The sequence below is a fragment of the Exophiala aquamarina genome, assembly GCF_000709125.1.
Source record: "Exophiala aquamarina CBS 119918 chromosome Unknown aczIA-supercont1.1, whole genome shotgun sequence".
Lineage (NCBI taxonomy): Eukaryota > Fungi > Ascomycota > Eurotiomycetes > Chaetothyriales > Herpotrichiellaceae > Exophiala > Exophiala aquamarina.
Genome location: NW_013550587.1, coordinates 184,377 through 212,092, shown reverse-complemented (window position 1 = coordinate 212,092; position 27,716 = coordinate 184,377). Strand labels below are relative to the sequence as shown.

The 27,716-nt window shown below is 51.5% G+C and overlaps 13 protein-coding genes across 13 annotated transcripts; 5 read left to right on the top strand and 8 right to left on the bottom strand.

Moving 5' to 3' along the window:
* Positions 1-39: 39 nt before the first annotated feature.
* A1O9_00084 (uncharacterized protein) lies at positions 40-2,841 on the top strand (the record flags this gene model as incomplete). Its single annotated transcript, XM_013409248.1, has 1 exon — positions 40-2,841. One exon carries the CDS (start codon positions 40-42, stop codon positions 2,839-2,841), a length of 2,802 nt encoding a protein of 933 aa, XP_013264702.1.
* Positions 2,842-3,554: 713 nt separating this feature from the next.
* Positions 3,555-6,270, bottom strand: A1O9_00083 (uncharacterized protein; the record flags this gene model as incomplete). The annotated part of the gene is made up of 3 exons (XM_013409247.1): positions 6,099-6,270; positions 5,295-6,059; positions 3,555-5,240 (listed from the first exon to the last, which is right to left on the bottom strand). Coding segments are annotated over exons 2-3 (2,400 nt in total), but the record flags the coding sequence as incomplete, so codon positions are not given.
* Positions 6,271-7,134: 864 nt separating this feature from the next.
* On the bottom strand, positions 7,135-7,632 carry A1O9_00082 (uncharacterized protein; the record flags this gene model as incomplete). The annotated part of the gene is made up of 1 exon (XM_013409246.1): positions 7,135-7,632. The coding sequence occupies one exon, from the start codon at positions 7,630-7,632 to the stop codon at positions 7,135-7,137; it is 498 nt and encodes a 165-aa protein (XP_013264700.1).
* A 566-nt stretch (positions 7,633-8,198) lies between these two features.
* On the top strand, positions 8,199-9,068 carry A1O9_00081 (uncharacterized protein; the record flags this gene model as incomplete). The annotated part of the gene is made up of 2 exons (XM_013409245.1): positions 8,199-8,319; positions 8,386-9,068. 2 exons carry the CDS (start codon positions 8,199-8,201, stop codon positions 9,066-9,068), a joined length of 804 nt encoding a protein of 267 aa, XP_013264699.1.
* A 268-nt stretch (positions 9,069-9,336) lies between these two features.
* A1O9_00080 (uncharacterized protein) lies at positions 9,337-10,689 on the bottom strand (the record flags this gene model as incomplete). The annotated part of the gene is made up of 1 exon (XM_013409244.1): positions 9,337-10,689. One exon carries the CDS (start codon positions 10,687-10,689, stop codon positions 9,337-9,339), a length of 1,353 nt encoding a protein of 450 aa, XP_013264698.1.
* Positions 10,690-12,900: 2,211 nt separating this feature from the next.
* A1O9_00079 (uncharacterized protein) lies at positions 12,901-14,297 on the bottom strand (the record flags this gene model as incomplete). Its single annotated transcript, XM_013409243.1, has 2 exons — positions 12,901-14,022; positions 14,088-14,297. The coding sequence occupies 2 exons, from the start codon at positions 14,295-14,297 to the stop codon at positions 12,901-12,903; spliced, it is 1,332 nt and encodes a 443-aa protein (XP_013264697.1).
* A 670-nt stretch (positions 14,298-14,967) lies between these two features.
* A1O9_00078 (uncharacterized protein) lies at positions 14,968-15,879 on the top strand (the record flags this gene model as incomplete). Its single annotated transcript, XM_013409242.1, has 2 exons — positions 14,968-15,077; positions 15,159-15,879. Coding segments are annotated over 2 exons (831 nt in total), but the record flags the coding sequence as incomplete, so codon positions are not given.
* A 122-nt stretch (positions 15,880-16,001) lies between these two features.
* A1O9_00077 (uncharacterized protein) lies at positions 16,002-17,387 on the bottom strand (the record flags this gene model as incomplete). The annotated part of the gene is made up of 1 exon (XM_013409241.1): positions 16,002-17,387. The coding sequence occupies one exon, from the start codon at positions 17,385-17,387 to the stop codon at positions 16,002-16,004; it is 1,386 nt and encodes a 461-aa protein (XP_013264695.1).
* An 862-nt stretch (positions 17,388-18,249) lies between these two features.
* On the bottom strand, positions 18,250-19,473 carry A1O9_00076 (uncharacterized protein; the record flags this gene model as incomplete). The annotated part of the gene is made up of 2 exons (XM_013409240.1): positions 18,250-18,917; positions 19,005-19,473. 2 exons carry the CDS (start codon positions 19,471-19,473, stop codon positions 18,250-18,252), a joined length of 1,137 nt encoding a protein of 378 aa, XP_013264694.1.
* An 898-nt stretch (positions 19,474-20,371) lies between these two features.
* A1O9_00075 (uncharacterized protein) lies at positions 20,372-21,493 on the bottom strand (the record flags this gene model as incomplete). Its single annotated transcript, XM_013409239.1, has 1 exon — positions 20,372-21,493. One exon carries the CDS (start codon positions 21,491-21,493, stop codon positions 20,372-20,374), a length of 1,122 nt encoding a protein of 373 aa, XP_013264693.1.
* A 1,329-nt stretch (positions 21,494-22,822) lies between these two features.
* Positions 22,823-23,407, top strand: A1O9_00074 (uncharacterized protein; the record flags this gene model as incomplete). The annotated part of the gene is made up of 1 exon (XM_013409238.1): positions 22,823-23,407. The coding sequence occupies one exon, from the start codon at positions 22,823-22,825 to the stop codon at positions 23,405-23,407; it is 585 nt and encodes a 194-aa protein (XP_013264692.1).
* An 817-nt stretch (positions 23,408-24,224) lies between these two features.
* Positions 24,225-25,529, top strand: A1O9_00073 (cytosolic nonspecific dipeptidase; the record flags this gene model as incomplete). Its single annotated transcript, XM_013409237.1, has 1 exon — positions 24,225-25,529. The coding sequence occupies one exon, from the start codon at positions 24,225-24,227 to the stop codon at positions 25,527-25,529; it is 1,305 nt and encodes a 434-aa protein (XP_013264691.1).
* Positions 25,530-26,234: 705 nt separating this feature from the next.
* Positions 26,235-26,942, bottom strand: A1O9_00072 (protein-L-isoaspartate O-methyltransferase; the record flags this gene model as incomplete). Its single annotated transcript, XM_013409236.1, has 1 exon — positions 26,235-26,942. The coding sequence occupies one exon, from the start codon at positions 26,940-26,942 to the stop codon at positions 26,235-26,237; it is 708 nt and encodes a 235-aa protein (XP_013264690.1).
* Positions 26,943-27,716: the final 774 nt, after the last annotated feature.

Below are 27,716 nucleotides of genomic sequence, written 5' to 3'. Positions count from 1 at the left end.
TTGCTGACCTGAACCTTGCTTTGGCGAAGACTCTTGATCATGGCTCCCCCCGAGAGAAGAAAGACTCGGAGCGCCGTTTCTGAGGGAGCAGCGCAGCTGATGTCTCCAGATCCGAACATAGAGGAACGAATGCGGCGAAGAAAGACTCCTAAGAAAAGTGTCCCGCCACCCAAAACGCCTTCGCCACCTAGAAGATCGCCAGCTCCGAAGACCCCGACCAGATCGCCCACAGGACCCAAAGCTACCCAAACCCCAAAGACTCCAGTCGCTACACAAGACCCAATCAAAACACGAAAATCAACCTCTGGAAAGGGGAAGCAGAAAGCGAGACTTTCCCCTTCTGACAGGAGTGACGAGGAATATGTCCCGGACCCGGACCCTGAACCTCGCAAGAAGAAAAGATCACCAAACACAGACTTATCGTATATACTGCCAGTGGATGCTCCAGAGCACGAAGATTCGGATCACTGCATGTCCCCTGAAAAGGGCCCAGTAAATCGGAGCCGGTCGGCTTCTTCAAAGAGGTCCCCACGGCCAAAGGCAAGACAGACGAAGTGTGACAGTGTCAGTGAGAGCGGTTCGGATGTTGGCTCTCACGATACGAATAAAGAAAATGCAACGCCGGGCCCTCAAGACCAGATTGAAGACCAAGACGGCGATCAAGGCGCTGACCAGCCCGAAGATGACACCCACAATACTACCGACACAGCAAGTACCGATACAGATGGCAGAAGTGGTGCAAATCAACAAGAAGAACAGCACTCCGACGTAGATTCTCAAATTTCGGCGTCTGATGGGTTTTCTGCAGGGACAGCTGACACTGGAAATCAAACACCGATCGGCGGGGAATTCTATCTCAGTGGTCGGAAGATGCCCAGCGACCTGCTTAGAAAGCGTGCACTGTTCCAGAATCTCGAGACTCCATATCCGGGATACACAACAGCCGAGCTGAAGAGCGCGATGAAACGACATTTACAAGAGGGCGACGAAGATGCAGCCAGTACGAGCAGGCCGCCCAAAAGAGCCCATTTCGCCAATGGTAATGATGGTGATGATGATGATGATGAATATCGACCGTCATCATATTTGGAGGATCCACTCAAGGGCATCTTCGATCGTATCCTGCTCATCCCCGAAGATCTAAATCTTGCAGAGATCGGCGCATGTTTCACGGAACTTCAGGACTTGTCACAGGCGTTTGCCAAAAAGTTCTTTAGCTTCCAGTTGAACGATGAGCAGGTTGAAGCTTGGCCTCTGCATCTGCTGAAATGGGACTATTTCGGTCTCAAGACCATGGCACAATGGCTCGCCGATAGCGATGCCTATAGCTGGCGAGACTTTTTCACCAACCCTGAAAGTCGCGTTGCTTTGGTCCATGCGATTGTTGGAGAGTATCTCGAAGAACATGTCTTCAAGCAGACTGCTTTCTCATTTACGGGGCCCAAACTCGAAAAACTCAAGGAGCTCGACGAGAAATACCTCAAGTATGATGCCTTCGTCCGCAACAAGAAGCGGGCTGCTCTGCTTACTAAAATCATTCACGAAACGCATGGCTTCTGGTTGGCTCATCGTCAGGACATGCTCAACGCTTCAGATTCCCTGGCGCGACTGATCCTGGAGCTCGTTGAACCATTAATGCCGCCTCGCCTATTCGATCCACTGATTTCCTCTCGTTGCTTGCTGGAACCGAAATCACGCCACCCATTCCGTGGTGACAAGATCACAGAGGCAGAAAAGCAAGCTGCCAAAAATTTGTGGGATTACATGATGCATGATCTCCGCGTGCTCATCTACAAGGCCGCGTCCGTCCATCTCTCCATCCGCCTCAGCGGCAAAGATGGCACCAATGTCCGTATTCTCCGGCCCATTGCAAAGGGCACTGCATTCACCCAGTCCGAGACCATGGAGTGCATCAACGAGGCCGACTATGACATCGAGAAACCAGATCCACCTTCGGAGCATGATGAGTGGCAAATCAAGATGACCTGCTGGGGCCAAGTTGAAGCCGTGGTGCCTCACAACGTGGACCTGGAACAATACGAGCAGATCGAGGCTCAGTTCAACGCGCAGACTGGACAAGATGGCCCTCGGTCATTTGACGGGCTCGAGGAATACTTCAAACAACACCTTCCCGTCCTGCACGCCGAGATCCAGGAGGACGAGGATGTGGATAAGCTCAGCGATGGACACCGTCATCCCGGCACAGAATGGGACCACGACATGGCCCAGGACGAAGCACAGCAGCGTCGACCACAAAACGGTCGCGGGCAAACTCGCTGTCACGGAACCCCAAGCCAAGAAGACGTCAACCCCTTCCACCTCCCAGACCGTGGCAGCTTCGTGACGTACTACAAATGCATTGCCCGCAGCCAGGTCTACTGCGAATGGGCCACGAAGGGCCACATGAACCACGCCCTGCAGCCCTTGGACGCCGCGGTTGAGGAAGCCCGTCTCGCGTCCGGCCTTTACTACAAGCTGGAAGACGGCTTCATCAACACCACCAGTGCAGTGCTCCGACTTATTGAGCGCAACGGCCTCCACGAGTACTGGTACGAGGCGCTAATATTCGCGATCACTCTCGCTGGCCTTCCTCCGATCTTCATACTGGGTAGGAGTGATTACTGGGCCCCGGTCAGGTTGGCTATGCACCGTGCGGCAGACACTGTTGCTCACGCAATGTCGTCACCAGAAAATGCCAGAGAGGTGTTGCTGAATCTCAGAGCTCGGGTGCTCGGGACGTTACTGGCGTTGCAGCCAACTACTAGGATGCTGCGGCCAACTACCAGGATGCTGCGGCCAACTGTTTCGCAACCATATGTGTTGCAGGCAACTACATTATAAGCCTAGATCTGTGCAAGGGTTACATGGAATGGGAGGGGAGGGAGGAGCTACATGAACATGAATCATTGGTGATTGGTGATATTTGATCACTTGAATGTCTGCTGGGACATCAATTGGAACTAGCTTAGAAGCGTAGGAGCTCGTACAGTAGAGTTGAGATTCAATTTGAATCAACGGTCTCCTTGAAAGAGATCCGCTTCCATTTCATCCTCCATTTTCTGGGTATTTGGTCCCCCTGACTCCTCATAGCACCATTGTGCATACCATGACAGAGTTTGCTTCCTTCGCTTGTCCGAGGTACCCTTTGGGTCGATGTTGACTCATACATCATTGAACGGCTCTGATTGTTGGTCACAGCTGAAATTCCCGTCTTGTCGTCATTTTCGGAGCGAGACATCCTCCCATGTGGTTTTCATCGTACTCCCGACAATTTTTTTTGATTTGGTTTTTAGGTGTTTTCGGCTCTTGTGGGTCTTTTTTTCCTTCTTTGGAAAGGTTTTCGCTTTTGTCAGGAGCATTGAACACGGAAGGGCTGGGAATGTCGCCATTGCTGAAGATCCAATGTGACTATGTCGGATGAATATCGCCAATACCCTGTGAAGGCAAAATACTCAGCATCACCTTTGATTCATCTCGCACCTGCTTGTCCAATGAAATCTTGAGTTCGAGCGGTTCGTAAAGCCGGCCAAGATAAACTTGGGAGCGTTTTACTTTGTTGGACCTGAGAGCATGTTGCGGAGAACCCCTTCGAGATGATCCATATCCTGTTGAATTTTGAGCCAAGTCATCTCTGCCTTCGCAGCTTCTATCTTGGCCTGTTCCAGTGCCTTTGCTCCATCCCGAGCCTTGTTGACAATTGCAACCATGCATTTAGACAGCTCGATGAATTGAACCTTACGCTCCCCGTCAGGTTCGGCAAGTGCACGATTCAAAAGTGTGTGCACCAGCTCTGTAGCACTATCGAGTGATGCAGGAGGTGTAGGCGTGGGTGTTTCGCTCAAGGCCGGAGTTGACGATCTGTGGGGAATGAGGGATGCAGACGCGGGGATGATTGGAGATGCAGAGTCGGGATTGACTTGAGATTCTGAAGTCGAGGTGGTTGAGGAGTCCATGATGCCAGCAGTGAACGGTGTGACCGGGTCAGCAAAAGGATCCGAAATCACAAATTCCTGAGTGTTATTATCGCTGCTCGAAGACTCACGTACTGCTGAACCAGGGTTCAACAGTGTGTTGGGAAACTTGGCCGACTGTTGGACTCGATTGTGGCGAACAGAGTCAAAGTTGCGCACACCAAGCTTACTGGGTATCTTCCTCAGAGAAGAAGTGACACTGCCATCTCCACGTTGAAAGTCAGTCGAACGCTTGGCGAAGAGGCCACGCATTTGAGAGAGGACTTTCTTGCTGGATGAAGGACCTTGATGTGACTCGCTTGCAGCTTCTGGGCCAGGACTGACACTCTGCGAGAATGTCTTCACAAGTCTGGGCAGTCGCATTCCGCGCAATTTGGGAGCCTGTGCTTTGGAGGCTTGTTCTAGGAAACGATTTCCGGTCTCAATTCCCTTTGTAGACGAGATATCGATCGGGGCAGGATTGGCCTTAGGCTTTCGAGAAGATGTACGAGTCGGATAGCTTGTGGCAGCTGGGGTAAATGCACCAGGTTCCATGCCGTGAATACGAGATGGCAAATCATCGATGGACTGCTCCTGGCTGAGGTCTTCTTCATCTACGCCCTGGAACCACAACTGAGCATTCTGCTTGCTTGGGTCCACACGCTGGGTCACCTGCGAAGGTCTACCAATAGTTGACGGACGAGTGCGTAGACGTTGAATCGGCCCAGGGTCAGGTCCTTCTGGGGAGGAATCCTGGGAAACTGCAATCACATGGTTGGATGGCAATGCAAAGCGCTCCAAGTTCGTTTGATCATGGCCAGATGGAAGGCAGCTAGAGCTACTCTCAACAGCGATTGAATGATGGACAGATGTGTAAGGCGGGCCTTGGTCCCAGTCATGTTGCTCATCGTCATTGTCATGCATGAGACCGTCGTTATCGAGATCAGTGTCTGGAAGCAATCTCTGCATGTCATCTTCGCTACTATCGCCTCTACGCGTGGCGAAGGAGCGGTTGGTAATAGTTTCAATTGCCAAACCGCGAAGACCACGTTGAGTGCGTCTCAGTCTCAAACCGGCTGTAGAATTAGATTGAGTCGCAGGCGCATCTTCTACGCCAAGTAGAAGATCGCTAGCTTCATCCCGAACAATCAAGGTGGGCCCACTTGCATCGGCGGCTCGGAGCCGACGAATGTGGAAGGCACCATCTTTGTCGTAGCCATGGACAGGATTGTCGGAACCATCATGCACATTATCGTCAGAATTTTCGACAGAACCATCCGGGGTATCATCCTCCTAGGCTGATACCTCGACGTATGGGACTTGCATTGGTGACGTCTGTTCCACAGCCAGAAAGTCTTCGTCTGACATGGCAGCTGGAAGCTCATAGCCAGCAAACTGATCACCCGAGCCTTGGGGGTCTGCGGTAGGTAAGAATCCTGGTGTGCATTTTCGGAGGTCGTTCTGGTCAGCTTCTATGACACCAGCAGCGTTCTGATAAATGAAAGAGGTCTTTGGATCTGGATCGATATATTCGGGTGATTGACGAGAAGAACGGATTGGCAAAGGAATCGAACTCTTATAGCGACTGGGATCGTATCCGTCGGAGGCTTTCTTCTCCGTGGAAGGTAAGCCAACAGATTCTTGCGGAATGTATCGTCGAAATTCATCTAGGGGTGCCTTGCCCTTGCCCTGTCCCGAGTTGGAACGAGCAGGGAAGGAATAGGGAGAGCCTGTTTCAGTAACACCATGTCGAGCTAGAGGGGAGCTCTGAGATCTCTTTTCGAGTGAGTTCTGCAGTCTCATAGCCGAAGTCTTGGTCTGTCGGATCGACGGTCCTGCTTCCACGTGACGCGACAGCGACTCCATCATTGAATCTCTCGGCTTTGGCACCTGGCTAGAGGAGAGACGGCCAGCACCAGTGGCAGATCGTCTGAGGATGTTCGCGGGCGCGGCACTGCGATGAGATCCGTGACCATAGTTGAATGTTGATGTTGCGGTCTGATGGATATGGGAGGTATCATGCTTCTCAGGATTTCCAGTCAAGGTCAAGTTGTTCATGCCTTCAATCACACTCTCGCCCAAGCTCGGCTTGATTTTTGGTTGTTGACCCTGGCCGACATCGTTGTCAGTGACTTTTGTAAGTTAAACGGGGGACCAGTGCACTCCCTGAGGCTCCCAATGATCAGGAGACACGAAGTGGTCGCTCTCTGCAGTCAATCAAGGTATAACTTACATGCGAACTATGTATGGCACCAAGGGGTGGAAGACTGGGCAATGGTTTGTCATGGGGACTTGCGTGGCCAATAGGGGGGCGAGTACGAGAACCTTCGAGAGAACGAACTCGCTGACTGATGATCTCGTCACAAATCTAGAGCTTATTAGAGGGTTTCAAGGCAATTGATATTGTGAAACGTACAGTAGGCTTTTGCAGAGACTGGCCAGTCACGGAAGAGTCTGGTTTGTTGTCCATGGTGTCAATGTGGCGACGTGAAATCTTAGCAGCTCCTTTGGAGAATCCAAGCCTTCTCGTCGCACTGGCAACCCACGGCTTTGACTTCTTGGAAGGATCTGTCGAGGGTGTAGCTTTAGATGCTGGTGCGAGTGTAGATGACGATGAAGAAGACTTAAACCAGAGGGGAGTTTTGTTTCGTGATCTCTGTGTGAATGTCGCGGTCTCGGCGGACTTTTGAGCTGGGGCTGAAAAGGGGGGCGATGGAGAGGACGGTTGTCGAATGCCTTTGGCTCTAGCACTGACGCCAGTTGCTTTGCGCAGACCTCTGTTGGCCGGTGAGCCTGAGCTCTCACGGTCTCCTCTGCTAGAGGACATGCTTGACCAAACGAAGTAAGAGCGGCAATGCTTCAAGAACGCAAGAGGGAAAAGGTTAAAAGAATTGACTTCCGACCTTTTGTTTGTTGGGCCAAGAGCGCGTAAGGAGAGAGACTACATTGGTACTGGGGAGCGCAGCAAGCTGACTCCCTCAAAATGACTCTCTTTGAGCATCGCTTAATGCGCTCATGCGCTCCCCTGTACCGTGATCTCTGTCTTCACGCGCACCAATAAAGTGCGAAGCCCACACATACTCAGACCATTCCCGGCGCAAAGCAGGCTGTTTGTCAGCCGCCAACGATGATGTCTTGCACTCGCTGACAGAGAACGTCACAACAAGCATTGTGCAGAGCCCAGTCATTCGTTCTCGTCGTCTTCTTTGGTCGCACTCTGGGAGTCACCGGTCGATTTCTTTTGTTTACTCGATTCATACGCTGCCATATTCGGCTGGACCCATTGAGGACCGCCATAATCGTCATCTCTCATGCGAGTGGAGTCGTCAATGGGAATACCTTGGGCATCAGCCAAAGCTTCCAGTCTTCTTTGCTCCTGAAGCATGTCTCTTAGGAAATCAGTGGTTTTCCCTAACATGACCTGCTCGCTCCGTTCCTGTCCTTGTGCGCCGGGCACCATTTGCGAGAGCTCCGTGAAGCGTTCACGAATGGCAGTCCGCCGTTTGTTCTCGGCATCTTTGTGGTTGAAGTTCTTCTGAGACGCTGTCAGTCTAGGCTTGCTGGCCTTCGATTTCTTTGAAGAGCCTGCTGGAGTGGTGGACGGTTTTTTCGCCTCAGAGGTAGTTGACGATGCCGGAGAGGAGCCGTTGGACTCCGTGGCTCTGTCTTCTTCATTCGACATTTTGAGGGACTCTAGTTGGAGAAGTCACAAACAGCTGTAGCCGGCAGAAGGCTGGCTGGCCTGTCGTGGGCTATTTCAATGAGTGGCCTGAGACTGGGGTGGCCCGGATCAAGAGGGACGTCGAGCTGTGGCGAGAAGGCATAGGATTCCTTCAGTGAACAGACCGATTCTTCAAGCTTTTCTCTAAGCAGAGGTAGACTTGAGCTTGAATGGCCCTACCTATAGAGGTTTCATTGAGGGTTGTTTTCTTCAGATTTGAGCTATTCAGTTGTCAACAAGTTCACGTTCAGGTTCAAACATTGAAAGGAAGCTGACGTTCCTCAAACAAGCTTTCAGTGGACGGCGCTAACACTACTAGCGCCGGAAACAACCGAGACGTGCATGTGCTTAACTCCGACACCAGAACCCTCCATCTCGTGCTGGATCATTCGAATCAACGAAACATTCCTCCACTGATTCCGTTGGATATCAAACAGTTAAAGCATTTGCTGATCACGCCATTACGTCGATCTGCGTTGCCGATATATCGCCTACACCTACACCTACACCTATTTGAGCGAGCTACGATGAGCCAACTCCGGCCGATCCACGGCGCTTGTAATTGTGGACGCAACCTCTACTCAATCACAGTCCCCGAGGGTGCGGTGGAACGAGCCGAAGTATACTTTGACGACAGCAGCGAGAGCAGTAAACCCTGCCCCCTTGAAAATGCCCAGCTTCAGTTGTGTTTTCCAACTAACAGTCTCATTGCAGGACGAAGTCAAGCGACTCCGCTGACAGCATGGCTGCGGGTGCCATTGCCATGGTTCGCATCCGCCACACAAGCCCATTTCCCCGATGAAACTCACTCCTCCATACGGAAGATATTCACCCCTCTACACACCCCTCATTGTCAGCGGGTATTCTGTGGTTATTGTGGAACACATCTCTCGTACTGGACTGAACAACCAGCGTCGGAAGCGGAGTACCTGAGTGTCACACTAGGAAGTCTCCTCACCGAAGACCTAAGAGCTCTACAGGAATTAGACTTATTGCCGGGCGACATTGACTCCGAAGCTCTAGAGTGGCATCCAAGCCAGCAACAGCGACGAGACACAAGCTCAAGTTCAGCTGTGCCCACACACCGGCCCCAGGAGCCTCAAGAAGAATCCGCAGCAGTCACACAGGGCCAGCGGAATGGGAAGACAGGAGGTCTCTCCTGGTTTGAAGAGCTGCTCGAAGGGAGCCGCCTTGGACGCAGGCACAAGACTCGACGGGGCCATGGCATTGGCGCTGATGGCTCAACAATAGTGGAGTGGGAGGTGTCTGAAGATTTCGACGACGGGACACAGCTGCACGATCCAGGCCAGCCAGCGTCGGATTCAACAAGCTCGAAACGCAAGATCGATGACGTGACCCAGGGCGAAAGGGGCGATGATGTTACGATGAATGGATAACCCGGGTGTGCGCCGGCTGTGAAATGCGTTGGGGGGAAACATAATTAATGAATGGGGCTGGAAGGGACTCCAATGGACTTTTTACGACTACGTATGATGACACCATTTACACACCTGAAATTCACATACATAGACATAGCACACTGGCAGCCCCCGCATTGCACAGTTCCAGAGTTGGCAGTGGGGAAGAGAAGATGGCTGTACAGTAAATGGGATGGGATATCACACTAGCACCAGAGTAGCATGGATGTACAAAGCACTTGTTCATTCATTTCCACAACACTCGAAAGATCGGATAGTCATCCCCTGGCACAAGCGGCACAATGTTCATCGTGGCGAAACTGTCCACACCCTCAGGTTCGAGTGCTATGAAGGCCAGAGCGGCCATTTTTTGCACCGTGCTAACCTGAAAGCTTCCAACCGGTAATTGAATGACCTTCCTCAGCAGCTTTGTTTTCACCTTTGCGCGGACAGCGCCTTCGTGATACTCGTTCTCGAATTCAACGGAAGTGATCTGTAATACCTCGACCTCGTCGCGAAATGCCTGCTCCAGTGTTGTTACATCGATACCATTCACTAACAGGCGGGGGATCAGTTCAGACCATGCCTTTGGTATCAGGTACGCCCGTGGTCTGGCCCGTGTCAACTTCGGGCTCAGTGGCGTGCTGCTCTTCACAATAGAGGGCACTTCGACCAGCCTACCTCCGTGAAGATCGACGAATGGCCAGCTGCATTTGATAATCTTCGGAGCGTCAGTAACGACAATATCTTCGCGACTGTCGATGAAAGCTTGTCTCGCAAGATGCACCTTCGACCAGACCTCATCAGCGCGTTGCGCAGCGGTTGAGACTACGGCGTCTAACATTGTCAATCCTGTGAATGTCCTTCGCGCAAAATGTTGGTCCGCGATGCCTATCCCCCGGGTCTCACAGAGGATGGCGACGGCTTGAGTCAGCCCCCACGCATTGCGAGCTATGCATCCCTCGCCACCAGCTTCACTGAAACTCAAACGTCCATCGTCGGTAGCATTTCTCCGGCCCGTCGAATAAGGTGCGCAGCGCAGGCCTACAGCCTCCAACGCGGCTCCGATGCTGTGTGCAAAGATATCCTCCGACAGACGGCGGATATCCGGGTGGATGTTGAGGTTCTTCCCCACGGCAAACTGACCATCTAGAACGCGAACATACCGTTCCGCATACCGCGCCTTTGCGCTGAATTCGTGCATGTCAACTGCGACGTGGGGAGCAAATGCATTGAAAAGCGACTTCGTATGCCGTGTCTGCTCCGACCGCAACTTGATGTGGTCTCGTGCTGGGTCGAAATTGGTGGCGAAGCGGCGTTGGAAGTACGCGACGCCGTCGGGATTGTATCGTGGCAGTATCAGAATGTCCAACTTCTGCAGGAGTGACAGTGCCCGACTGTGGTTCGCATCGAGGCTTCCGAGAAACGCTAGAATCGATTGCTCGCTTGCAGGCTCATCTCCATGAGTTGACCCTTGGATCCAGACGCGGAGCTTATTGGGGTCTCTGGGCAAGGTCTGAGATGACGTAGATGTAGACAATACCACATATGGTATATTTCTGCCTTCTTCGGATGGGAAGTCTGCGGTCTCGTGTCTCATCCACTCATTGCGGCTTGCTAGGTCACCGAGAGAACGGACTACTTTGTTCGTTAGCTTTCAGGTGCGATTTTCAAGTGCAGAGATAATCACCAAGAACAGAGTCGTCGGTGGGCCCAGATGTCCCATTCGCAAATGTCACGGGGACCGTTTCAGGAGATGTAAAGGCCGGGGACAACAGGGTCACATCTGGGTCAGGAAAATTTACTGCAACAATTCCGGGGTCTCTGATGACATACGGTGAATTGTGGCCGTATGCTTTTGGCTGATCAAGCTGTCAGCGCCACGATCTCATGAAGGGCTAGAAATTCAGTGGCATGCTCTATGAATGCCACTTTGTAGCAAGGGCTAGCTTATAGCTTTGAAAGTTCATGCAGGCATTTGTTAAGCAGCCTTGCATGGCGAAGGGCGTGGATACACCAATATGTAGCATCAAAACTAGCAATATCATTGAGACGCCAATCCTTGTGAAGGTACATTGGGTTGATTCTAACCAAGACGAGACACCATATTCCAGTAGCACAAAGAAAGGAACGAGGACTTTAAACTTGCCTTCCGTTGCATTCTAAGTCCCTCAGTTTCTTGCCGCTCTTGCAAGACCAGAATAATCGAGTTGTTGCCCACAGAGTAATTACCATACTCATTCCTCCCCGTGTCACGTAGCGGAGCCTCGTTCTCTATCGGCTAACTTCCCCTATAGGAGTGGGTAACTTTTCTTTATGGCGACTCTTCAGTCTTGACTGAAGTGGCCTGCTAGTTGGTACTACTTCTAAATCCACAATATTGAACGCTCAAATACACAGGCTATGAAGTTATAATTAGTAAGGTTTTGAGTGGACTTTCTAAAGAGCGTCTTGTTGACAGCCCGACATTCTGGGTCTAACGGTGGATAAATAATGTTGCTACAAATGCTAGCACTACCTCGAGGTTCGTCCATGAGCAGTAGCTGCAGATGGTCGGCTTTTATCCACATGAGCATCATCTTCTCATACATGGGCTTACCAAGCACATCAAACACACCGTCAACCACCACATCGCAGACCTCACCAGCAGTGTGAACGCCGACAACATGTGAACCTGTGGGAGAAACGCATTGTAATAGTACTCTCCCTTGGCTCATACCATTTGAATGATTTATGGCGATCTCGTGTTCTCATTTATTGTCATCGGTGCTGTCCCGGTCCTCTACCCCGACGTTCAACTTATACACTCTGGAGCAAGTAGCTTTCTCCGGAGTGACAATTACCAGGGTGGGATCTACTGGACGCAGGATGCTCCACCTCGGATGAGAAGCCGATTTATTGGCAACCCTGGCCCCCTGAACCCGCTATCGGGATGGCGACCACATAACGGTCATCATTGCAGCAACTTCTGGAGAGGGCGGTACCATACCCGTGCCAAATATGATGGTTAAGAAAACGGGTCACTTAATCTCTTCGATGCCTGTAACCAGTCTTTGAGCAACCATGCCTGAACTCATTGTCCTTAGCGACGCGGTGGTCAGTGACATCAAGATCAATGTGGACCGAAATGACATTTGTCGCATTTTGAGACAGTATCTCTAAGGCACTGGTTGAATTCTCAGCAACTAATGAACGGAAATGTGAGCCCTAGCCCAGCGTAGTCACTCGCTCGGACGGCCGCAAGACCTTAAGATCGTTCACGTCAAGCAACGGTTCAGGCTGAACTGGAGCAGCTGGGCAATACTTTGAATACCCTCAAAGAGCACAGCTTTAGTATGCCCATGCAGGCTCAGCCTCTTGGGGACACAAAATTTGCCAATGAGGCTATACCAGATGACGGCCTGCAACGGCCAATCGGCAATGCCATGGTATAGCGTACAGGCAATGATGATTGATCTGGGAGCATTTGGACAGCCATCCGAATATTGAACATGGAAGAATGCCTCGAGGTCCGTGCAGTTGATGAGTGCTGCAGACCTTCTGGATGGTGATCAATGATATATCGGCTCTAGCGAGTTTTTCACATTTCAACTTGATGCCATCTTGCTACAGGATCTGGTTGCAGCTATTCATATATGAATTTATATTGCAAGAGTTCAGTTCACAGTCAAGGGAATCATTTTCTGCTGGTTCAAGTAAAAGGTGTGCATACTGGTAAATATCAGGAGGAAGGGGTCAGCATTACGATTTCTTCTAGATCTGTGTAGGTGAAGGGAATACTCAAAATCAGGGAGCCTTAAACATTGTGAGCTTACAAACGTGCTCCCATTACCCTAGCCTGCTCTTTGGTAACCTCTCTGATTTCTTCTGTCGTTCCGATTCTCCAACTCACGTCGTCGCCCCATTCATTGGCGCCTTTCCCTTGAATTTGTCTCCATTGCCACCTAGTCAGGCTTTGTTTTCCATCTTTCAAGAGTTGGACAACCCACTCTCCGACAATTGGCATCATTTTGAATCCGTGTCCGGAGTCTCCAGATAGCACGATCAAGGAGTTACTCGTATTTGGAACAAAATCAACTGTGTATTCCGAGTCACCAGTGTCCGCGAACCAGCACATTTTTTTATCTACAAAGGGGCGGCCTGCCAACCACGGCAATGTCTCCCGTAATAGTGTTCGCAATTTTTTTTCATCGATCGCCGGGATATAATCTTTCGTTGCTTGTAGAGTCTCTCCAGGAGGTAAAGAAATGCCCGTATTCTTATCAGTGTTGATATAACCTGCACCCAGAGGACACAGCTTCAAGAGCCGGGTGGCCGGATCAGGCTCAAAGAAAAAGCCTAGATCTCGAACATTAAGGACAGGGATACCACGGAGGTAATCACATTCCCGCTCTGTGAGTTGAACGTGGGCAACGGACCAAGATTTTGCCTTGACGTACGAGCCGATATCAGGGATGAGCATCGCGGCCCACGCGCCGAGACAGGCGATGGTGATTGTAGCTCTGTGGACCTTTCCACTAGCCACCTGGAATCCAGTACATCGCCGCCCGGGCCCATCACGATCGTCGCTGTAAAGAAGTTTTACTGCCTTGCCCTCTACGGAACCAAGGACAAATTTAACTCCTCTACCAGCCAGATGCTGATACATATCAGCCATTACGTTGGATGAGTGAGCGTAACCCGCAAGCCGATTATGATAGCCTCGGAAGCCATTTAGTGGACCGCTAAATTGCCAAAACACGTCCTTGAATGCCTGAGATGTATCCAAAGACGTAATCCCACCAGAGAATACAGGATGATCCTTCACCGAACCAAGTGCTTTCTGTAGGTGTTTGACTGCTTTATCAGGCGCTGCACCTGTCACGGCAACCACGTAACCCACCTGGTGAAAATTTCTCCCCCAAAGGGGAGTCTTCCAGGTATTTATCGCTTTCTAGAACCTAGCATCAGCACCCATAGCCAAATCCATAATATCACCCCATTTCTGGGTCGACCTACCAGCGCTAGTTCAGTGTAAAATTCATCTTCATATTCAGCTCGAACGATCTTGTTCAAGTCGTAGGCACCAGAGTACGGTGATGGTATCTGAGATGCTTGATCGTAGACCGTGATATTTGTATGTCCTGTGTTGAGGAGATGGAGAGCGGTCGACAAGCCCCAGGCGCCAGCTCCTAGGATGGCCACAGGCTCTGCTGTATTAATAGTCATGCTTCGATTGTGAGTTGCAATACAATGCGGATTGTCCTAATGCCGGGGGCAAATTGTTGTGATAATTTATCACTCGCAGAATCGTGTAACGAGTTATCAAGGGGTTGATTAAGCCGCAACAGCGAGGATCAGTCAATTGGAGTCAGTCAAATGCTGGCCATCATCTAGAAGGGCCAACATTTTGTTCTTTCAAAATGAAGGGTAGGAATGGACGCCTCGGGAGGCCTTCCCGGTCGAGCCTTTAGAAGCGGAAGGCCATCCGTTCTGTTCTCTACCCCTCGGCTTTTTCCTACCCAAATATGTTCCCTAGTTTATGGGAATAGCATCAGGCCAGGACACCCGAACTAATCCACAAAGCAAGAATCATCAATCATGTGCACGCATGGGGTATCTAGAGAAGTAAGCAGCTAGGAATGCTACTCGCCCCTTGTGGTCAATTCAAAGAAGTCTTTTGATTTTGAATCTGCGGCGACGAACAGTTGAATAGTGCCACAATATGTGGAGATTCGGATGCAATTCCGAACCCCTGGTCGCACTGGGTAGCTTCCCAACCTGCGTCGAATCAGGTCAGCCGCGGATGTGACAATTGGAATTATATAGTAAGGGAGTCTCTTTACAGAGCGGCTTACTTCCTCGATTGGAGGCTTCTGCGATCCCTCGGATCCAAGCAAATCTGATGTCTTGGGACCATAGAGAGCTAACTTCCCACCTTTTCTGCGATGTCGTTGCTGCGGCATCCGCATCATTAGCTGTGTCACCGCTTGTGGCTGTGGTAGATAGGTGAGGCTTACTACCAGAAACTGGAATTTCTCGATGGCTTCCGAGAGGAGCTTCGTGGGTCTTGTCCTAATTTTCTTGCAGCTCCATTATCCAAGTCGCTTCCTCAAGCCGCCGAAGACGTATATTACCGCTGCTATGGAAGAGTTGCAAGCCATTACTCTTGTCTCCTCATAGGTATATTGTCTCAAGGGCTTCACGACTGCTTTTCATGGTGTACTCTGGCACGTATACAACTGCCAACAGCATAGATTCTCTCCAACACTGCTTCAAGGGCAGGCTCAGCTCCCCAGTTTCTCCCACGGCAGTCAAGCTTATAGGTGTTTCGACTGTCAGTACCAGTTTGACGGTCTACAAAGACTCCTGCTTGACTCAGATGTTTGGTGCCGCTGCTAAGCCGAAGCCTGTGCCGCCGATAAGCTACATCCTCTTCATTCTCCGCGACGTCCTCACCATCTATGGCTGCTTTGTCTGCCCACCTATTCTCGCCGCGCGTCTCGAAAGCCTTCCTGCCAGCTTTAAGCATCAACTTCTGCTGAGCACACCTGAGGCCCGCTTACGAGTATCCCAGTTTATGCTACCGGTAATGATACAGGTCGTCAGTACGCCAATACACCTGTCGGCCCTTGACTTGTACAACCGGCCACACCGAGGTTTGAGTGCCTCGGATCGTTTGGCAAGGGTGGCAAGGGACCTTTCTGCGGCGATTCCGACAAGAATGCTGCGGATATTACCTGCCTTTGGCGTGGGAGGCGTGCTGAACACAGAAATCAGAGAAGCGATGAAGAGAAAATTAGACCATCTTAGTGCCCATTTGGCCCGTGTGTAGATTACCCACTATCATTGGGATCGAAGTCATATCAAGTGTAGCGTCGTTCAAAATGCTAAAGCTAGCTTCACTAACCATTAAAAATCTAAGGCTATGTTCTAAAGCAACATCGGCCTCTTCAAGAGTTCCTTCAATACAGCCATTAGTGTCCCACGGCTCCTCGTTACAGCGTCGCTGTTCTCTTCTGCTCGTCGGAGCATGTACAACAAACAATCAGACAAGGTGCCCCAAACGGTATATTTATAGACACTCAATTCTGGATAGTTAGAAACTGGAGCTTTAGGGTCTCGCACTCGGGCAAAGGTCAAGTTCTGATGTGCATGAGTTGTGAGGATTGAATCTTGCCCGTAGTCGAGTGTAGTTTCGGTAGTAATTTGCCCCAAATGCGCCGCGAGCGACAACGACAGCTCGTCCGCCATGCCCATGAGCTGTGCAAAGGCGAGACCTTGAACCCTGTCTTTGAATTTGGTAATGGACATGTACTGTTTCAAGGCTTCTTGAACGCTCCGTGTGTTGTGCGTGGCAAGCATGATATCAGTAGTCCACTTCTCGGCATGAGTCGACCCCTCCTCAAGTCCATTTGCCCGATCATCGAGCAAAAACTTCACCGCGGCATCATATGCTTCATCCGTGTTCTGTTTACTATCGTGAATGATCTCCCGGTCAGGTTCAACGGACATATACGCACCCCTTACGAGCTTGAGCCCCAAGGTGTAGTTATGATCAACCGAATGTTGGAGATGCCGCTTGATCTTGTCGATATTGTTCTTGAGGTAGAGCTGGTAGGTGTTCAGAATTGTGGCTCTGCCATTCTCGTTACGACTACTGTTGCTGTGCTGGTTGAACTCGGCCATTAAATTCAGTGATATCTCGTCTATGGCACGCTGGTAGCGTGAGCCTTCGGCGTCGACCAGGATACGGACTCGTCTTGACTGGGCTTTCGTGCATATTTGTCGCATCGCGTCTTGGAGGATTTGATGCTCTTGCTTGAGATTCGTCTCCATTTCATTGGTGGAGGCTGGCGAACCTGATTCCCATGTACAGGCCGAAGTATACCGCTTCAGAAAGTCGACTGAGGCTGGTCCTGCTCCTGTGACCCTCAACGCGACGTAGTCCCCTGGAAACAGCATTTCTATGGTCTGAAGATTGGATTGAACCCAGTTGTTCAGATCTTGGTCAGTCCTCGTCAGCGTCACCGCTTGTGTCGAAGTCTGTCGTACTGCTGCCTCTTTTGCGTAAGTCAAGATTACACCATCAACGCTCCTCTTTCGAATGGCAGCGGTGTTGGATATGATCTCGCTCATATTGGAACCAATGCAAAAGTGCTTGTAGAAGGTGTTCCTGATCATCCAGCTTAGCAACCTGCTGCGACTCAGAAGACTCGCGCGATCTTTGGCCATTTGTATGAGAGCGAGGAGCAGGGGTCGAGGCAACGCCGCGACCGACAGAACAAGAAGTGACCGTAGAAGGTCTGCGACCGGCATTTTTCTAAATGGTCTTCCTTGGAATGCATTGATACTGCCGGGTTGCACCTCACACTGGGTTGTTGACAATAACTGGGAGCCTTTATCATGGCCCAAGGTGGCTGCGTATGCTTTTGAATGCCTTGCTGTGTTGCTAAACCTTGAAATTGCAATTTTACCTATAGAGGGCGAGTGCAGGTAGCGGGAGAAGGGTGAGAGTACCACTTTTGGAGCTCGCGACAGGGCCATGGTCTGTAGTTAATCTGGGCTTCGATCACAGTCTTTCTATAGAAGTCACCTTTGCTACTTGGGGTACTGTTTGAATGTGATGGCCGTAAGACAACAGGCGGCCATCCGAGGCCACATTCTGTAGGCCAAAGGTTGTCCTCCGCCACCCGCTCGGGCTCCTCTCCCGGGAGATCGGCTCAGGAGCCGAGTGCGATCGTTGTTGGCTATTTCGGTTCGCGAGATACCGAGGAAATCTTGTTGCTATAATAGCCGTCTCTATGGTCTTGGGCCTTAACGCTAATGTTCAAGACTTGTTAATATAGTGCTGAGCCTACTGAAGCCCTGAGTTATGTAACTAAAAGAGAAGAATATAGAAGCATGAACCGTTTGTCGTAAGCTGCATGACTAGCTTCGTACCTGCATGATTGTCCAACCATAAATATAATGATACCGATGTTTGGAAAAGGTAACGCGGGATTGATAGTCGCTGTGGCATCGTGGATATTGAAGGGTGGGGAGATGAGCAATTGAGCATGAAGGCTCGTGTACCATTACATTGCCACAGTTGAGTCGCAAGTTACCAGATATCTCCAGGGCAGGATCATCATACAAGAAAGAAAGAGGCAACAAGCTCAATCAATCTCACAAGTCCTTGTTATATCACCTTGGAAGCCACTTTTGTGGCCGTCGCACTTTGTAGTCCCGCTCTCACTGTCAGGGCCAGCCAATCCGGAAACCCTCTCATAAGGGATCCCGCCAGCTGTTTCTCAGGAACAAACACACTTCCACTCTCTCCGCGCAGAACCTGCTTCACAACTTGCTCGGCCACATCTGTGGCGGTCAACACGGGCTGCCCGGACTTTTGAAGCTCTGGCGCCCAGCTGCCCACCAATGGAGTATTCGCCCACATGGGATGCACGATGCTCGCTTGAATAGTATGCCCACCTTGGTCCTCGTAGCGGTGCTTCAACTCCAGAACAAGAGATTCGTGCATACCCAGGACGGCGGCCTTCGTGGCGCAGTAATCTCCCAGCGACGCTTGTCCAGTGTAACTGGCCATGCTCGCGATGGAGACGATGTGGCCCTTCCGTTGTTTCATCATGGTTGGCAGAATCAAACGGATAAGCGTGAAGTGTGACATGACGTTGATGCGGAAGATTTTCTCCAGGAATGCATCCGATGTGTCGAGAATCGTGTGGGCCTGAGCTATCCCGGCATTGTTGATCAGCACCGTTGGTGGGGATTGCGAGAGGACTTGGGAGATGACGTTGTGAATGTCTTCGTTGGACGTAAGGTCGACTTTGTGGTAAGTCAAACGGGATACTAGGTAGAGAAATCAGCACTGTTGGATGTGGTGGTAATTCTGATGGACGAAAACAAAAGAATAGATCAGCTTTAGGGTGAGCATACCATCCTGGAGATCTGCAGGTAGATCTTGGACGTCGAGAACCAAGATCTTGCTCTTCGTCTGTCGCGAGAAGATCTTGACCATCTCCTTGCCAAACCCGCTACATCCTCCTGTGATCAAGATCGTCTCCTTCCCTTCCGTGTGGAAGTCCCATGGGACGCCCTGTTTCTTCAAATGGCCATAATTCAGCGCGAGACGGTTGAAGAACCGGTTGAGATGAATGATAACGCCCAGGGCAAAAATATATCTCAAGGTCTTCAGCAGTGGGGTTGCTCTGAGGGTCACATCGTTGCGAAGATTGAAAGGGAGGGAGAAGGGGAGTGCAAGGGTCAGATCCCTGAACCACGGGATCTTCTCCACAGCAGAGGGGTTGATTTTGGTAAGATACAAGAGAAGGGGTCCTGAGACATATGGGGAAAGGAGAATTTGTTTCGGAGATGGGAATGTGGACAACAAGGATTGAACTGCCATGGTCAAGAATATCGCTCTGTTGTGAAATGTGAGTTCTGATCAATAGGTTTGGTCGCCTAGATTGCTTGCTTGGAACACTGTAGTCACAAGACGATCGATGTTCGCCGTGGGCAACGAAAGAGCCGCTGCTATCACCGTGAAAGATGTTTTCCCATGGGCTTACACAAGACAGAAGATAATCACCCAGCATGGTGTAGGGTACATATATTATATGACTCTGGAGGACGTATGAGCCAGGGCTTCACCAACCCGGCAACCCCGCTTCAAGTCGATACGAGAGCACAGAGAAACGAAATACGAGGCCATGTCAGCTACAAGTTGGAAAGGAAGGGGGCGAAGGAACGTGAGAAGTACCCTTTTTTGGGAGCGGAAAGGGAGAGGAGAAGCTCCCGAGAGGTGGGATGCAGACGTCAAGACCTCGGCATATCGCCACAGACACAACAGACGCGGAAGAGGGGCAAGCTGAAGCAATCAGAAGACCTCCAGGCATCAGGATAGCTGGTACCGGAAGAGCTTTAGTGGTGTTTCCAGAGCCCGGGTTCCCTGCAGTTGAGTAATTAATCAAAGTGCAATTTCATTCGATTAGGCTCTTTGAAGTATCATAATTCAGTTCAAGCCAACAAAACCTTGGGGAAGAGGCAGTTGGTGGTATCTAGAGGTTACACCTAGCACTCTCACGTAGCAATGAGAAAGAGAGAAGTGCGCGCGCCTGTGTCCAAAGTCAGAAGACGAATCATCTAGCCAAACAAGTTCGTTCAAGACTCCCGCTATAGAGATTTATGCCAGTCATCACTACCGCTTTATCCCAATCATGATGTGCGCCAGCGTAGATCATGTGCATTCGTGTCCTGGGGAATGATTGCGATAGTCCCAGATTCCAAATCCAATGCGGTACCTCTTACCGGAAAGGTCGTTCATACGTGCCATCGTCGTTCCCAATGGCGCTGACAGGGGGGCTTCGGAAATGACTGAGATCTCCACTGCCAGTCTTCCGTAATGCCTGCCTCATGGTTTCCACATTGATCTCACTGCCGAGTGCCAGAGGCGAGCTTTGGCCGGGCAATGGGCTTCCTGTGCCTCTCGGAGCACGGTGCGGTGATGTTTCAAAGCCCTTGACTGATGCAGTAACACTGGTGGGCGGGGACGTCCCAAACGCTGCCGAAGAGGTAGGGGATCGAATGGGTGAAGGTGATCGAGGGACCACAATGCTGTGATGGCCTGAGAGGTGAGCTGAATCACGGCGGCCCTCTACCAGCTCTTGCTCGCCGTGAACCACGTCGGCGAAGGAGATAAAGCTCAAACGGCGGACATCAGTTTGATCCACCGAACCATAATTCGAGGTCTCGTCAGGTTCCTGTCGCGAAGTGGGTGGGAAATCCTCGGTGACTGAAGACGCCAAAGAATGCTCGGCGCCGACGCCGGTGATGGTCACGGCAGCAGACTGATGGGTTGCATGGGTTACAATTTCCACGGTATCTGGGTCTAGTTTCTCATTGGTAATTGCAGCAGCTGAGGCGTCCAGAGCGGGTGCGATGTGGTTCTCCATGATAACATGTGAGGGAAGATGAGGGGACGTCTCTGGGAGAACAACATCTTCCTGGACATTTCGCTCGAAGATCATGGATGAGGCGGGTGATTGTGGTCTGGAAGATGGACTGTGAATTCCAATGCTGGGGGACGCTGGAAGTGCATATGGAAGGGTGCGACCAGGCGAAACAGGCCCGGCGGATGCATCTTGTGACTTGATGGGAGATGCCGGGCTCAGCCCAAGTCGTGGGCTGATGTCGACGACGGGTTTGCCCTTTGGCTGCTGTTTCTCTTCGTCTGGCTTTTTGAATTTCCAAAAATCTCTCTTTCGATGCTTTGTGGTTGGATCGCTGTCGGAATGTGCTGTAGACGGCCCATGTGGAGTTGGGTGGGAGGAGTTCTTTAACAAGGGAGCAGCTGAATCCTTGGACTCGGTGGAGGGAGTGTTTGTTTTGGGGTGGATGGCATTGATGGAAGGGTCTCTTGAAGACATGGTGGATGATCCGGCGCAGAGCATGAGCTCGTGTCTTGGTTTGTCAGGAAACAAGAAGAGATGGCCAAAATTCACATGTCTCTGGAGGTTTAGTGATTGAGAAGTTTGTGGAAGTGTCCCGAGGACTGGTATACGGGCAATAGGGGGTTGGGTCGGAAGCGGCAGGCAACGTAATGGGGGCGGCGGAGGCAGAGAGGAAAGTGGGATGGGAAATTGGCGAAGAGGGCCTTGGTAGGCTGGGTCCTCGGTGGAGGAGGGTGTATTAAGGAGGATATGGGAGACGGATGGGGTCTGGAGTAACGGTGGTTGTTTGTGCTTGGCCCAACAGAGAAATGGGCGAGATCGAGGGCGAGGTATGTAAACAAGATGGAGGGAGGTGGTCAAGGGAATGATGGATGGTGTTGAGGAACTGAAGACGGAGACGGAGATGGAGATGGGGATGGAGATAGAGGGGGACAACAGTAGACTACCCTATACGAGTACTACTCGTTACTGTTAGGCTTTCGTAGTCCAGCCTAAATTTACCTACCACATCCTAGCCTACCCACTCGTACACATATACGAGTGAAGGAGAGCTACTCGTACGGAGTACGGAGTACCTGGGGAACACTCGTAAGTACTGGGTAATTAACTGGTATCATTAAAGGCTCAGGGCTGAAGGTCCAGGGCCCAAGATCCAGGAGGGGCCGACCAGCAGGTGATCCCACTCAGTCCGGCTCAATCCAGCTCAGTCTTGGTCTTGTGACATGCCAACCCATTTGATGATTTGTGTATCCCCCAATCAAACCTGAGGCTGCAAACAATAAGGGCGCACCCTCGGCTGCGATCCCTTCGTCATTCCTGAATCCTGAGGCTGCAACGAAACTCGAACCCGTGATCTCCATTCGCTGTTCCGAGCCCACGCGGTCGTATCTATATTTATGTATGACCCTACAAGGCAACTCTTCCGGGCTCTAACTGCCCTTAGTCGCGGCTAGTGCACTTGTCCATTAGCCGATGCCAAGCCAGCTAGCCTCACCTGAAGCGCGCTCGTTGCATTGAGCTATTACATACTGCGTTCTACCAGGTTGTCCTCGTCGCTGCCATTTCCTCTCAAAATCTTCACCCTCGTCGCCGACCTCCCCTCGACCTTCTTCCCTCCAATCTGCAGTCTCTAGAGGCAGAAGGTAAATGCAGCCCTTGCTTTGCTATCGGGACTCAAGCCTGGCCATCTAGATCCCTCTCCTCACCCTAGCCACCCAAAGAAGAACTTCTCCGGCTGCTTCACATGCTTCCGCTCTCTGTCGCCCACCGCCGAGTACCCTCCATCCACGCGACGATTCCGGCACTATGCAACCTTTAATCCCGTCGACCACTCCTTTAACCGCGTCCTCGCGCTTTTACAAACTATGTGCTCAGATCCTAGTCCCGTCATTCCGGCGCCATCAATCGTCTGCTCGAAGAACACGATCAAAACTCAATATCAAACCTGATCCTGCTTTCCTACCCTCCAAGACTGAGCAGCATGACCACATCATCCATAACCCACCTCCGAGCATGCCAAATGTCCTCCATACTCCGAATGTCTTCCTACCAAAAACCGACCCCAGAAAGATCCCAAGCCCGCCTCCTTCAAGTCAGGCACCTTCACTGTTCAAGTCTACCGAAAAGCGCTATCATGTAACAGAGGCCCAAGCGGATGAAATGAGGACCTTGCGGGCACAGGATCCTACCACATGGAGCATCAACAAACTGGCAAAGAAGTACGACTGTTCACACCTGTTTGTCCAGTTTGTCGTGGGGAAACTCGCCCCAGAAGCCAAGAAAATGCAACAGGATGTGACAGCTGCCGTCAAGTCTAACTGGAGCAAGTCCAAGAGGATTGCACGAGAAGACCGAGAGATCAGAAGGGAGCTCTGGCAAAGGGATGCATGAGCTGGCCCTTCGGTCGTTGTGTCCGCCTACGATATTCCATGCCTGTAGGAATAAGGTAGAAGAAACGGGGAACTAGAAGTAGATAGGGCTAGAATATTCGAAGCAATACCCCAGATGGTGCACAAGCTATTTGGACCTCTTTCAACCTCTGTTCGGAGATGGAATGTAGTTAATGGGGAACAGATAGGGGACGTGTTGTGTTCGTACAGCCCAATCTTCGGACATGGGAAGCTCGCCATGCTCCAACTCCATGATTTTTGGACGCCACTGCCCCCCAAATGAGCAGTACACCATCCATCCGTACATAACCGCTCCTCGTACTCATTATTCGCTGCCTCGTACTCACATATGTGGTCCAGATATCCCCTCCAGACTTTACACCGCAGTCGGGTTAATCTTTCGATCTCTCAATCCACTTGCCTGGCTCCGTCTAAATACACTCAACTACGCTCATTGTCTACCACACCGTGCCGGGCAAAACACTACTACGGCCACATCTCAGATCACAAGATGGCCCCTCAATTGGAGCCCTATTTCAAGAAGTCAGGACTACGCTTTACTCTACCAATGCCCTGCTAATTAATCTCAGGGTTGATGAGTTGGCCGACACCTTCATTGAACGTGAGCAACCCTTCCCACCTAATCTCGTGCGCATCGCGGGGTATTTGACTCATTCGCCCTCACAGGCCTGCGCAAAGCCGTTGCCATTCCTTCAGTCTCGGCCGATGAAGATAAGAGACCAGAAGTGGTTCGGGTACGTTTGACGCCCTGCCACTGGTAGCAGCATTCAGGCTGACAAGATGATTCACCCTCACAGATGGGCAAGTTCCTTGCCGGAGAACTAAGAGCACTCGGCGCCGAAGTCGAGTTGCGAGAACTGGGAAAACAACCGCACAAAGAACACCTCGATCTGCCTCCCGTGGTCATCGCTCGATATGGAAATGACAAGAAGAAGCGTACGATACTGGTCTACGGCCACTACGATGTCCAACCCGCTTTGCTGGAGGATGGATGGGCCACAGAGCCTTTCACCCTGACCATTGATGACAAGAATCGGATGTACGGCCGTGGCAGCACAGATGATAAGGGCCCCGTGTTAGGATGGCTGAATGCAATCGAAGCACACCAAAAGGCCGGTGTCGACTTCCCCGTCAATCTTCTCTGCTGCTTCGAGGGCATGGAGGAATACGGCTCCGAGGGTCTGGACGAGTTCATCAATGCTGAGGCCAAGAACTACTTTAAGGACACCGACGCTGTGTGCATCTCCGATAACTACTGGCTAGGCACCGAGAAACCATGCCTGACGTACGGGCTTCGTGGAGTCATGTACTACTCGCTTTCCGTCTCCGGGCCCGGCCAGGACTTGCACTCTGGTGTTTTTGGGGGCACGGCCCAGGAACCAATGACTGATCTGGTCCGCCTGATGAGCACCCTCGTCGATGGTCATGGCAAAATCCTGATTCCTGGAATCAACGAACAGGTCGCCCCCCTCACCGACGACGAGAAGGAGCTCTACGGCCCTATCGCATACACCATGGACAATCTGTACGAATCCTTAGGCTCGACAACCAGCATTTTTGAAGACAAGGAACGGACCCTGATGGCCCGCTGGCGGTATCCGTCTCTTTCTCTACACGGTATCGAGGGTGCCTTCTCCGCCCCCGGTGCAAAGACCGTCATCCCCGCCAAGGTCATTGGCAAATTCTCCATCCGCACTGTCCCCGACATGGAAGGCTCCAAAGTCACGGAGCAGGTCATCAAGCATGTAAAGAGCGAGTTCGCCAAGCTCAACTCCAAAAACACCATTGACATCGTCGAGCAGCATGGCGGCAAATGGTGGGTCGCCAGTCCTAAGCATTGGAATTTTGCCGCCGCGGCGAAGGCCGTGAAGGAAGTATTTGGTGTAGATCCAGATTATACTCGTGAGGGCGGCAGTATCCCTGTCACCATTACCTTTGAACAGGCCACGGGAAAGAATGTCTTGCTCCTCCCCATGGGCTCGAGCACAGACGCCGCGCACAGCATCAACGAGAAGCTCGACCGAAGGAACTACATCGAGGGAATCAAACTACTGGGCGCATACTTGCATTATGTTGCCGAAGAGCCCATCAAGGTGGGCTAACTACGTCTTCGAGATGGGGCAGAAGAACCGGATTTGATCCACAAGGACTGGCGTGAAGCATGATAGCTACTTGTTCTGCCCAGGGCATTGTTCGATCGGTATCCGATCAAATCAGAAGTATGCTACAATAAAGCATGCTTAAACTTGTATAGCAAATACTTGAAGTCTCCCTTTGTGCTTCACTGCCCAAAATCTGCCCCACCCATTCGTCATCTTCCAACAGCCAAAGCCTGTCGTTTCTCTCCGTTTCATCTCCCTCCCGGACTACGTAGGCTAGACTGTCCGGGTATGCAGCCGCCACCACATACCCCTTGCTGACCGCCAACTGAGAGCACCATCTTCCACCTCGAAGCACCCTCTATAGGTCTGCGATGTCGTTGGGACCCAGCTTGTTGTGGCTCTGACATCCTTCGATAAACGCCATGGTCCCTCTATCAGCTCCTGTTGTATGTTGTGTTATGAGTAGTCGTGTCGTTGGTTATGTGTTGTTGTAATTATTGGGGTCTCTCAATCTCGCACCCCTGCTTCCGAAAGGCAGGATGCAGGTACTCCGTACTTCAGTTCCGCCCACAGAGTCCGGCTCGGGCTCTTTTGTAAGCTCCAGATGTGGCGGTGTCATTTCGTCCACAACGCGAGCGAATCATTGTCCAAACAGCCTTTCCCACCAGTGTCCATCACTACCGCCCCGTCCACTTCTTTTGATGGTCACTTAGGCGCGTCCGTCAGCGGGACGTACCTGACGCCGATATCCCTCGTCCGGGTGACCTTCCCGTCCTTGTCCTTATCCACGACCCAGATCCATTGGCCGCCCCAACCATCTTCATCGTCCACCGGTATGAACATCCGACCGGGTGATTTCAACTGCTCCATCAGATCCGGATGCATCTCCTTCGCAGCCGCGCCCACATGAATTGCATCGTAGGGGCCTCCGGCCTTATATCCTTTGCGCCCATCCCCAAGAATCAACTCCACCTTGCCCGTGCTCAACAGCCGCCTGCCCTCCTCGCTCCGCCGCATATTACTATCAGCCAAGTCCACCAAGCCCTGGATATGGTCTATCCCCACAACCTTGCCATCTCCCTTCCCGTCTGCGCCACAGACCAGGTTCGCAAGAACATGCGTCAAGTATCCGCTGCCCGAGCCGATGTCCAGCACCCGCGCGCCCTGGTTTTCCGGCAAATGGTTCAGTAGCGATTCGCAGGCGGACGCATGCATGTGTGGAGCGGAGATGGTGGCCCGGAACCCGATCGCCTGCGGCGAGTCTTCATACGCGGCGGAGGGCGACGACGGGCAGTAGTGCGCGCGGTCGACGGAGGACATGGCGTCGCGAACGCGCGGTGCCTTGATTAGCCCTTTCGCGAAGAGATTCGCGATCAGCTCGCTGTTGCTGTGGCCGCTGCAGCGCCATGCCATTGTGGTCGGGGTTTGCGTGATGTGGAAGAGGTCGAATAGTAATTCTGGGTTGTATGAGTGCTTGCAGAAGAGTGTGATCGCAAGGATTGAGATGCTGGTGAAAATGAGGATGAGGATGGGTCGAAGATATGAGGAGGAAAGGTTCATGCAATGTAGTATGGCCCGTTTTATATCCCAATCAATGTTGTGTCATTCGGGTGAGGTGAGGGGTATATAATATTGCGATGACTGTGTAGTAGTGGCTATAAGTCATCCCGCACAGCCTGCGACACGAGGAAGTCATGAATCTCTCACCCACGTGGAATGCAAAAGTGTCAAGATGACGTACTCCGTACTGGTGAGTGACAACTTGAAGTTGGGCGAGGGGCGGAGTCAAGGACATTCATGGCATCATGCGGGGAAGCTGGTCGAAGGGGCGGGGCGGGGCGGAAAATCGAACGCACGACCACTTTGGCTCTTGCAGCATGACCAGTGGGAGATTCGCTTGTTCCCATAGTCGGCAATTTACAAGAGAGGGGCAAAGGCTCGTAATATGAAAATATTCAATTCTTATATCTCCTCCATGACGGAAATTTGAGGCGTTCTTCTTCCTCTGCCTGGCTCCTTGGCTCTCTTCACCTCTCTTCCGGCCACGAGCGGGCTTTTATGCCACGAGTACTTGAAAACTGTATCATCTAGCTGTCCTTTTCTTCTGTCAGGATTACATATATCGAGACAATGGGTATGGGCTGAGTTGAACAGCACTACTCCAGTCTCATTTAGGTCGTCTCTCAG